The sequence below is a fragment of the Nilaparvata lugens genome, chromosome X, assembly GCF_014356525.2.
Source record: "Nilaparvata lugens isolate BPH chromosome X, ASM1435652v1, whole genome shotgun sequence".
In the NCBI taxonomy this organism is placed as follows: domain Eukaryota; kingdom Metazoa; phylum Arthropoda; class Insecta; order Hemiptera; family Delphacidae; genus Nilaparvata; species Nilaparvata lugens.
The window spans coordinates 19,634,323-19,646,634 of record NC_052518.1 but is presented as its reverse complement, the minus strand read 5'-3'; the positions used below and the strand labels follow the sequence as shown (position 1 = coordinate 19,646,634).

Genomic DNA, 12,312 nt, shown 5'->3' with positions numbered 1-12,312 from the left:
GACGGATAAAAAAGTGTCAACGCCAAACAGAAAACACGCCTTTAATGCAGTTGGTCTATCAGTCAATTTTTTCCCGTGCGATAAACATCAAGTATCGCGAAAGATAAGGTTTTTGAAAAGATGGAAAGGAGCAGATGAAATAAATGGGACCAACTCTCAATGCTAGCCAGGACAGCTTTCAAAAGATCAAGGAATGAATGAATCCAAACGAACAATAACTGAAAAGAAAACAAAGAATGCTTCTCGGTCAGAAATCGAAGGCGGAGGCGTCGCTACTCAAGGAGAGCACAAAATCCCTCAATCGTGGATTATTATTCTGTACTGTTCCGAGATTGTTTTTCACAATGAGTTTGCTCCTTAATGTGTGTTACAAGCTGGCGTTGAAATAATAAGGGAAATCATTTCCAAGAAATCATGATCGCCTTTGTGAAAATTGTACTTTAATAAGGAAATCAGCTCCATGTAGAAACTAGAAGTTTCCCTGTTGGAAGATTCAATAAGTATTAATTCATTGTTTGTCAAATACAGAAAATTTCATACTCAATGATTGCCCAAACTCTGGTTAATATTAGGGTACGGAAACCTCGTGAAGCAATCTGTAGATGAACATATATATATATATATATATATATATATATATATATATATATATTTCACCTTTTCCATTTTATTAGAGTGAGAAATCTAGTAGAGATTGATCTACAAGCGATTTTTTGTTACTTTATCAATCTTTCAAATTTTTGATTCTACTTTATCTCCTAATATTTTTGGTATCTGTAAATCAGAGAAAAACATATGTTTGTATTTATATATATATATATATATATATATAATATATATATATATATATATATATACATACACATTTTTAGATGTAGAAACCAGAAAGCACCTACTACTTGGATTCTATTCCATCTCAGGGTATTTTAAATATCTAGAAATCAGAAAACACCTAAAACTTATTTCCTGAACTCTATTCGATCTCCTAGTTTTAGATCTCTAGACTTGATGATCATCAATTGATCCATGGTATTTGCATTATTTGTAGTTGAATGCCTACTACTTCTGTTGCAATCTCACACATTTCATTTCCATGGTTATTTCTTATACATAAGTATTTGTTGTATATATTCATTGGCAGGTTTTTTTGCTATCGTCACAGTCGATGGACAAGATTGTCTGCATAGCAAATTCCTTGCAAAAGCAATAAATAGCTTCGGCTAACCAGACTGAGATGCAGTGACCGTTACTTCTACACTCTACTACAATCTAATTAAATTCAAATTTACGATTCAGTACACGGCGATATATAGTTGAACAGCCCAACATAAGTTCTTACTAATAAACGACAACACTTTATTGTACTTCTTTTTCTTTATTCAGACTTCCCCTTCGGATTTTTTACATGAATTCAAGATCTGCAACTACAGAAAGAAAAGGATAGTTGAATACATCACAAAATAGTGATGTAACTTCTTCCTTCTTTTCACTCATATTTCAATACATCTATTCTAAAATTTGCAAAAAAAAAATGCCCGTAAAATATTTTCTTATATCAACGGTAGTTTACGAGATCTATTGATTTTTCGATATTTTTTTTAAAACGTTCAAAACTAGAAAACTATAAGTCAAAATCTCTTCTGAGGATATGCTTGAAAAAAGGAAGAAAATTCCAATAAGATACATATAATTTGTTTCTTTTTTTGAACTTTTTATGACCGTTCAAACTGTTTGGAATTTGACTTTGAACTCGACGAATGTACTTTTTTCAACTTCTAGCGCCAATAACAAGTTCAAAAACATCAAACAAAGGAATAAATTATATAAGATCCAATTGGAAAATTATATTTTGATTGATAGTTATCTAGTTATTGACGTTTTTTAAAAATATTGAAGAAAAAAATATATACAGAGTGATTCTTAATTATGCTAAAATAATTTAATACGTGATAATAGAGGTAAAAATAAGAAAAAAAGGTCTTCCATAAACGCTTCATTAGCAAGCTATACAGGGTAAAAGATTTCGCCAGGAATTCAGTTCCTCTGGTGAAATATACCGATGCTGAATTTTTATGGGACTAGTTTTTGAGAAACTTATGTTGGATTCATATGGAAAAATATCTTGCAAATTGAATAAAACTAGTCTGGAAGCTGTAATGTGAGTAGTTTTTTGAGAAAAAAGTTTAAATGTGCAAAAAATTTAAGTAGAAGAACACAGACTTCTACGTTTGATGCCCAATAACTTTCTTTAATGACCAGTAAAAAAATAATTTTTCGCAATAAAAATTGTAGAGAATTTAATTCTGAAAAGAATTATGTAAGCTGTGTGAACTAAATTTGAATAAAATGTATTCTTATGTAGTACATTACACCACAACAATTTGCTGTTTTATGAGGAGAGAACTAATAACTCATAGGTTGTAGCTGATTGCAAATAGAGTATTCGGTTTTTTATGGAAAGTTTTATTTTTCTATGAAAGTAACATATCTAAATGACATTAAACTTATACCAAAAGACTTAAGATGATGTTCAAAGTGACCTTCGTTGTTCTGAATGCATATGTTCTTCTCATCGATTGTCGGACCCATTCAAATATTCCAGGAGTCTGCTTTATCATTTATATTCCGATCAAAATCCTTAATCGGAGTTCTTCAATGGTATCAATCGGAATATTGCATACAAAGGTTTTCAAGTGTCCCCGAAGATAAAAATCCGAAGGGTTTAAGTCTGGTGACCTAGCTGGCTATGGTACTGGCCCACCTCGGCCTATCCATTGATTTGGAAAGCTGTGATTCAGGTGTTCACGAACAGCAACACTGAAGTGTGCTGGTGCTCCATCATACATAAACCAAATGTTTTGGCGCAACTGAAGAGGTACATCTTCAAGTAAGATAAATAGCTCCTCTCTCAAAAATTTCAAGTAGATTATGCCATTAAGCCTGGGAGGAAGCTCGAACAGAAGTAGATGATCTCCTATGATTCCTGCCCAAATGTTTACTGAAAACTGATGTTGTGGACGATTAGGATTGATGGCATGAGGATTCTCATCTGCCCAAATATGTTGGTTGTGGACGTTAACGATAGCTGTTCTTGTAAAGTGTGCCTCGTCGGTAAATAAAACGTTTGTTAAAAAGTTTGGGTTAACAAGTTTTTCTAAAAACCATCGGCAAATACCAGCACGGGGAATACAGTCTCGTGGCAATAGAGTATGAACTTTCTGGAGGTGGTATGGATGTAATTGTTGCTCTTTTAGTATCCTCCAAATAATAGATTGACTGACATTAAACTGCACTGACAATTCTCTTGTGCTCTTCTCTGGATGTTCATAAATTTCATTAAGAACTTGTTCTTCTAACCCAAAAGTCATAGTAGATCGGGGTCTGCCTGCATAAATGTGCTCTTTGGATATCAAAGAACCTGTTTCAGACAGACGTTGATGAAAAGTGGCAAAAAACCTTGAACTTGGACATACTCGGTTAGGAAAGTTCTCTTGATACAAACGTCTTGCTTCAGTACTATTACAGTGTCCCATTCCATACATTAAAATGCATGTCAGCTAATTCGGAGTATGAATAATGTCTAAAATTACCTGCCATTTTTTAAAAATTAAACACTCAACACAAAAGCAAAGTGAAATGGTTACAAATAACTGGTTAATAGATTAAACAAAAAACACAGCGCGGCCTACCTTACAGTAGGCCTAACTTAGTTTGTTGTTTTGTTCAACAATGAGCTAAAATATTTCTGAAAATAATTTTCTGCTGATAATTTCTTTTAAATATTTTCTTATTTAAAACAAAATAAGTCAGCTGTTTTGGAACAGCTGTTATTTGAATTCATTTTTTATTTGCAATCAGCTACAACCTATGAGTTATTAGTTCTCTCCTCATAAAACAGCAAATTGTTGTGGTGTAATGTACTACATAAGAATACATTTTATTCAAATTTAGTTCACACAGCTTACATAATTCTTTTCAGAATTAAATTCTCTACAATTTTTATTGCGAAAAATTATTTTTTACTGGTCATTAAAGAAAGTTATTGGGCATCAAACGTAGAAGTCTGTGTTTTTCTACTTAAATTTTTTGCATATTTAAACTCTTTTCTCAAAAAACTACTCACATTACAGCTTCCAGACTAGTTTTATTCAATTTTTCAGATATTTTTCCATATGAATCCATCATAAGTTTCTCAAAAACTAGTCCCCAAACAATTCAGCATCGGTGTATTTCACAAGAGGAACTGAATTCCAGGCTAAATCTTTCACCTGTATAGCTCGCTAATGAAGCGTTTATGGATATATGTTTATAAGAACTTTTTTCTTATTTTCACCTCTAATATCACGTATTAAATTATTTTACCATAATTAAGAATCACCCTGTATATCGAGTCTTTGGCTGTTAATCCTTTTGTGGGACACTCTGTATAATAAGAGAGATGAGGTGTGACTAATTGGCTGTTTTCAATAATTTGCGAAAATTAGTGGCTTACATTACAAAGAGAAACACAAGAATATATAATTATTATATGTACAGAGAATTACGAAGTTGGCCTTTTTAATTTTTTCTAATCTAAATTCAAATTTTTAAACTTGTGCATGTCAAATCCAGGATTTCAATATTTCTGCAGTATTTTACAGTTTTCACAGTAGGAAAATTATCAAAAGTTTCTTGCCTCAAAACATATGAGTCCCTTATAATATAAATGTATTATTACAAATGATATCAAATAGACTACGATCATCATGGCTCATGGCCCAGTGGAACTTAACTCTCGATCGGGATGTAATATCAAACTAATAACTGCAGACGAGGTTTTTGCGTATTTATAAATATGAAATTTATATTCTACATTTCAAACTTTTTTAAATTATACAGATCTCTTGCATCATTAGTCATATCAATTAGTTTTCATTTGGAGTTGTGGAAATAAACATGAATAAATGTTGACCAAGATTATCCATCAATCATCATTATTTGTCTCTCTCAACGCCTTTTACATAACTTATCAATCAGTCCTGAGAGCATAATTAAAGAATACCAAGACCACCCTAACGGATTGTCAGTTTTTCATCTCTCAACACCTGAACCATTAAACCTTCGTCAAATTATTTAAAGATTCAACCCGTTGCACTAATGTATATTAAGATTTGTTCCCAAATTATCTTATAACTCAAATCTGATAGGAAATCTCTTCACGCTCATCAACTTACATTTTACATTACTGTAATTTAAAATCTCTTGATACTACTCTTGTCATTTTAAACAACTCAAATTTTTACCACTTCTATTTTGAAATCTGGTCTCAACCAATTTTCATAACTCGAATTGGAGAAACGTTTCATGTTCTATTTTTTCTATTACTGAAACCTTCCCATAGTACTATCTCATCAACATAGTGCCATAGTACCTTCCCATAGTACTATCCCATAGTATTGCTATCTCATCAACATTGATATTATATGATCTTGAAAGCCGAAACCGAAATCGGAAATACTAATTATTTATTTTGAATTAAACTCCGATTAATGACTGGTAGAACATTCTCAAAATCTATAGCTTTAAAAACATGTAAGATTCAACTCTCATTTTTTTTAAATTAGCCCCTCACTAATTTCTATTCTCGCTATTGATAGTACCATTAGACTATGATCATATTTTACCTACTGTATTTTTTACCTCCTGGATAATTTTCCAGATATCATGACATCTAATCACCCTGATTTGATTAGATGACCAAACACCAACACTAAAGTTGAGTAATAATATTCACATGTAAACTTTTATTGAAACATCTGTTAAATGTGTAAGGTACCCTGAACATACAGAATGAAAGTGAATACTTCAAGTTAATAGTTATTTGAATAGTAATCAATCGGCTAACACTAAATACTGAAGTGGAGTCGTGTACAAAAATCAACATGTAACATCCAAACTATTAAATGTATCTCATTGAAAATGTAATAGTGATTTGAAAAATAATGCATGCAATATGTAGTCATATATTGTGAATACTGTGTGAACAAAATTGATTCTCTTAAAAGTTTTATTTTTTTGATAGCGAGCAAATGAAATGTGTTCTAATATTGAAGCTGTCATCTGAATTTAAAAATTGATTGTTATTTAAATTCTTTATGAAGTAATGAATCAAAGAGATGTACTTACATTGTAAATAATGTACTTTTCGGCATCCTCCTCGTGAGTGCCAGGTGTGTACACGGGACAGATGATGTTCACCTGGTCATACTCGAAAGGTATGTTGCCCTTGTTCACATCTATTATGTGATCTGTGTTGTCTATCCTGAATCTGAAACACAATAAAGAAAGTAAGTTAAAAATAGAGAACAGAAACAGTTTGGAGATCGAATGCAGAGATCGGCAATGACAAAGAGAACGTGAGCACAAAAAAATAAAGTAAATCTGGTGCGACAATAATTACGAAAGATTTAGAGAAGAACGATTCGAGAGATCCTGCAGCGATTAGAAAGACACAAAAAGAGTTTGTCACTAACTGTTAGGTGATCACAAAACTTCTAGTGTTGAAACTTTCTGAGTCCCTCCAATTGTAAACATGATGGTGACAGAAGCAGCTCCCAATTCTTGATAATATGATTTTGATAGGAATTATGTTGACAAGTAACATTGTAGTCATGACAATCATGAAACTCGTCAGATAAGAGAACGAATGCTCGTGTGATCTAAATCCAGTAGTCATTAGCCACAAAGAATAATACAAAACGCTTCAATCTAATTGCTGTCAAGTATCAGAGATAGTACCATTTTTTCCCATGGTAACAATGCGGTTCTCGTGTACTTCAAACCAAGCCAAGGTACAAGGTTATTATTTGTTTTCCTGCGTTTCCTTGTCTCTTCTGAGTCATCATTGTTACTGTATCATTTGGAACTGCAATGACCCGCAACATTTTAACGGTTCTCGTTTTGAGAGGAGATTGATCACAAAAATTTCCCAGTAGAATTGATTAGAACATTATAAAAAGAAGAAATTCATTGTAAAGCCTTAATGAATTGATATTATTGGGCTATACTTCCAGAAAAGAGAAACTGCCTTCTTGATTGATTGCATTAATTGAAAAAGCAATGTATCAAGTTATTGTTCATAATAAACAATGCTAGCAATAAAAAGTGGGGCAAATATAACTTGAATAAGTCGCGAGAAAAGGATTGTACCAAGTCATTTTTATCAAGAAATAATCTATCACATGCGCGAAGCATGTATCAAACAGACAATTATATTACTGAAGCCATACTGTTACTAGAGACCAATCATTGATTCAATAGGCAATATTATTGAAAGAAACCCTAGAATAATCCATTCAAACGTGAAACTCGAATACGGGAATCGAAAAATCATGCAGGGAAATTGATTGTAACACACAAAAACATGGCATTGTGTGCCGATTCAGAGCATTCATGAATGTCATGAATTGACACGCATTGTGTCAGTTGATCACTTTGGTGATACAATAAATTTAATATTTGATATGGGTTCCTGACTTCAGCATCTATTAAACAAAAACATCGAGTTGAATGGCAAACTTAAATACTGATCAAAATATTGTAAAATAATTGATAACGTTTAGATGATTGATCAATCACCTGCAACTGCTTGGATTCCAGTTTTTTACGCCAACATTCATTTCTATCAGTACAACATTTATCAGGATTTCCATACAAGAATAATTTTACAATATTTATCGCAATTTACATGCAAGAATTATTATTTTGGGGTTGTACAGGTATATTATGTTTAAATGCATGAACTTTTGTAAAAATGTAACAGTGTATGATTTATCACGATATGAGTAATAAATGTTATAAGATATTAATAGACCATAAGTTATCAAACTGCATATTAAATAAGACTGAAGTTTAATATTATTTGTTTATTAACATCCCAAATACACGAAAACCTCAATTGAACATAGCAGTATTTGAACAAAATGTTAATGCTACCATATGATATCTCTTGTTCTTGCTTTCACATGGGAATCACTATCAAAACTCAAAAATTAAGTTCAATTATAATAAATTTAACTCGTACAAAATGAATTCCATTACCCATCAACAGTATTTTACAGTGAAATAGATGAAAAACATTGTTATTAACATTGGAATAATACGAACATGAAGTAGTCTACAATGGAGTACCATGAGATTCAATGAGTATTTCGTCAATTTGGTGGCGCACTTCCATCAAAATTTTGAATCTCCAACAAATATTTGCATCTCTTCCACTGTATTTACAAAAGTTTTAGTATGTTTGATATTATAAATCTCAATTAATATTTCAATTATTTTCTCGAATGAATTTGTATATCATGGAGATTAGCCTATTGAATTGATATGTGAGAGTGGACACATAGCATCAGTTATCCACGATGCATTGATAAAAGGTAATGTACAATTTCCTGTTGATTTAGGTTCTCACCTGGAGCGTTTCCAAGATGGAGAACACGATTTTTTTGGAATTTGAAACACATTGTAATGTCTACGAAACATTTTCGGAACTTCACCTAGCTGCCCAGTTCACATGAGTGACCTACTAAGAAAAGATGAATCATGAATATAGCGCAAAAGCTGTTCCGAGTCAAGTTGAAATGTTGGCTCAAAGTTTGGAAGTTGGTTCGGCTGCTGTAGTAAGGTCATGATAACTTCGCCGTGCGTGGTTGGGTCAATTTTTCAGTGTCTGAACCAGTGACGCCCACTTCTAATCTTTCCCCACTCAGCCTCTCACACTCTAATACTATCTCTTTCTCACATTCTCATATTATCCTCTCAAACTCACACCACACACTATTCCGCGTTCATTCATACAACTCTCGTAGTTCACCATTGTTGAAGTTGTTTCAATTTAGGCTGCTAGTGTATGAACTTTATTTTGTCACTCATTTTCGTGTACTTACATATCCAAAATGACGATTCTATTTCTATTTATTAGTAGGTTCACACAAGAGCTGGCTGGAGGATGGAAAATTGGTCAACGTACATAGTGAGCTGTTCTCAGTCCGAGTCCGTACTACATTTCATTTGATTACGTTCATGTTCATAAAGCAACTGCTAGAGAGAGGAGAACAAGACTACAGGACTAGAACAAGACGAGAACAACACTACAGAGGAGAACAATCTAGAGCATGGAACTGTATTCTATTTCAATACGGTCAATACTCTGTTTTTGTATATATATAATGTATTTTTAAACTTACCAAGATTCATATAGAACGAACATGACAGATAATACATTATTTATACCATTTAGAACAGATACGAGAATATCGCTAGTCAACAGTTGAAAAAATTAAGCTAGACCCCATCCCATTTCCATTTCACAAAAAATTGGGAATTATTATTAATTAGTTTTCTATTATTCCTAATTAGAAAACTTACAATAAATACATCCCACTGGTGTTATTTAATGAGCGTTCGTGATAAACTTGAATCAGCCAATGATATTGAATGTGTGTGTACAACGTCAACATCAACTACGCATGTGACAGTCGATATTATTAGACCAAATAAAAAGTATATGCTACCTTTTTGAATGAATCTTATATAATAAATATACAAGCTTGGAAAAGGAATATTATTTTCCTACCAAGCGTGCGATTATTACTATAATTTAACATACCACATGATCTGATCATGTCGACTATATAGATCAACAATGAATACAACAAATTGTATCGCTCTATGAAAATAGACAATCATTCCATTTTGAAAAGATCAAACAAGAAGTGTGAAATATTTTATTGTCGATATAAATATTCTTTTCTGCAATTCAAAAGAATTCTACTGTGACAAATGAACCATATTATTCAGAATATCTCTCTTCAAAATCTTCCAAATGACAAGCTGATACGATATTCAAATTTAAGATTCAAATCCAACAGGATTGAATTGTGAAAAATGAAACATTATTCATCTCTTTTACAATCTTTCAAATAAAAACTAATTCAAGATGCACGATAATTTTTCAAGTAACTTAAATGCATGTGACAAAAGAGTGGCCTTATTTAAACCACAGTGTTTGTCTGCATAAGAAAACGGATTGAAAACGTCAGTCAGCAGATTCCGGTGATGGAGCATATCTTTCCCTACAATTTGTCTACATGCTAATGTCCTGGCTTTATTTTTCATGCCACAGGATTAAAACTCCCCTCGAAGTCCCCGAAATGTACCCCACATTGGTGTGTAATGCCTCAAGTGTACTGTACATTCTAATAAATCACAGCGAAATATTGAACATACTTTTCAATTAATCCAACGGATGAGAACACAGTTCTTGCATGAAGTTCTAACACATTGGAAGTTGAATGAGAAATAAGCGGATCACAGATTAGTTTAATGTTATTTCGATTGATTTAACGTGAAAAATAAATTTTGCTTCATTTTGTTAGTACTAAATTATACAAATTCAATTGTATAAAAAATTGGGAACTATCACATCTTAAAGTGGAGTAACAAAGGATTCATCTGATAAGTTCAAGAAAACGTAAGTTTGGTCTTATTGGGTGATAATAGTTTTCAAATGACAATTATAATTATATTCCTCCATTTATCCACTCACTGATTCATAACCAACAGGACTAAAAATTTACTGGACCAAATACTTTCAAATTTTGGCAGGTATGCTCAGTTGGCCTTCTACAGGAGCACTAAGAACGGGTTTGAGAAAATTTTCAAAGATACGCCCAAAATCTGCGTTTTTCTGCAATTTCTAAGATTTTCAAAATCTGATTGAGAGAAAATGTTCAAATTTAGAGGGTTCCTTTTCTGCAGTTTTTCAATATATCCTTCCAGATTTTCCAAGTACACTGGATTGGAACTTGAAAGAGAGACTATGAATGTATGTAAGTTCTGTACATTATTTGCTTCGAAAATCTGGACTGAAATATAAAAATTATCATATCTCAATAACTTCTCTACATGGGAAATGATTTTTATTTACAGAAACTGATTCGACCATAATCAGTGTTCTCCTGCGTTTTCCTAGTCAACTGGAAAGAGCCTGAAATTCAGTACGGTATATGACTATTTGACGAGGGGTAGCAAGCTCAAATGAAAAATACCGGCAAGCGAAGCGAAAAATAATAAATAAGCGAATAATAAGCAAACAATATAAATACAAAAATGGATAGGATTATGCCAATAAAAAATACATTAACATCTGCCTTGATTATTGAAATAGCCTGAAATAACTTGAAATAGGCATCAAGTGCAAAAATTACAATGAATGTTTCCTTTGTTACAAAACGATCACAGAAAGGAAACGAGATGATACTTGATTGTTATCAGTTAAACTTGGTGTATTTTAATCAGCCGATTTTGTTCACTAATTACTTGAGCAAAATATTTGAGCTTGACTTTAATTAGTGTCAATTTGATCTGGTCTCATATTGAAAGCAGCTGTTCATTTTTTAGAGGAGGGAAGCCAACAACTAGTATTAGAGCTCCAATTATTATCAGGACCAGGATAATACTCGAAATCGCTATTGTACATCATCAATGCCTGCTAATTAATAGCGAATAATCGAATCGATAATGCTAATGCTTTCAATGGAAATTGTAATTTGACGATTTTCCTTATAGAATACACGGAACACGGCTTGAATGAATCAGAATACAATGAAAATAATCCACATGCCACATGGTATACACGGCCACATGCTACATGAAACGTGGCCGCTATTCAAAGAGCAGCTTGTAATTCTTGATTAACATGGATTACTATGCACTACATAGAAGTGACTGCTAGTCTAAAAAATGTCAAGTACGGAGCAGGATTTTTAATACAATAGATAGACGATCCACGCTCATTCGACAACACTCAGCGCAGAAATTCGTTGATAAAATTGCGGGACGAATGTAACGGAAAGCAGCATTTTGACAAAAGACTCGATCATTCAGTAATATGATTAAAAAGTCTATTGCATGCTCCAGAAAATAGAGCCCGAATGCTGATTGAATTCAAATGCAAAAAACCTTAATGAAAACTACTGCACTTGGGTTTGCGTTTTTCGAGAGTCTCAGTAATTGCATCATTATATCTAGCTACAGTACTACAAATTGCAATATGAGTGTTCCAGTAATTAAAATGTAATCAAATAATCAAATTGAGTAAAAGTGCAGTTTCAATATCTGATGGCACATTTCTAGTTGGTTCATAAGTAATTAATTCATTGGAATTGGAGCAATATCCTCGTGATAACATATCACCACACAAACGTTATCTCTATTAATCCATGACAAAATACCTCTATCGATAAAATTATACCCCTAAATTGATTCCTTTGC

At 32.5% G+C, this 12,312-nt stretch overlaps 1 protein-coding gene across 1 annotated transcript in view; it reads right to left on the bottom strand.

The window, feature by feature from the left end:
- LOC111054800 (ephrin-A2) overlaps positions 1-12,312 on the bottom strand; it is a 203,434-nt gene that overhangs the window by 20,517 nt on the left and 170,605 nt on the right. Inside the window, exon 2 of the mRNA XM_039441847.1 lies at positions 6,166-6,307. Within this exon, the coding sequence (XP_039297781.1) occupies positions 6,166-6,307 (142 nt within the window). The remainder of the gene's footprint in view (positions 1-6,165; positions 6,308-12,312) is intronic.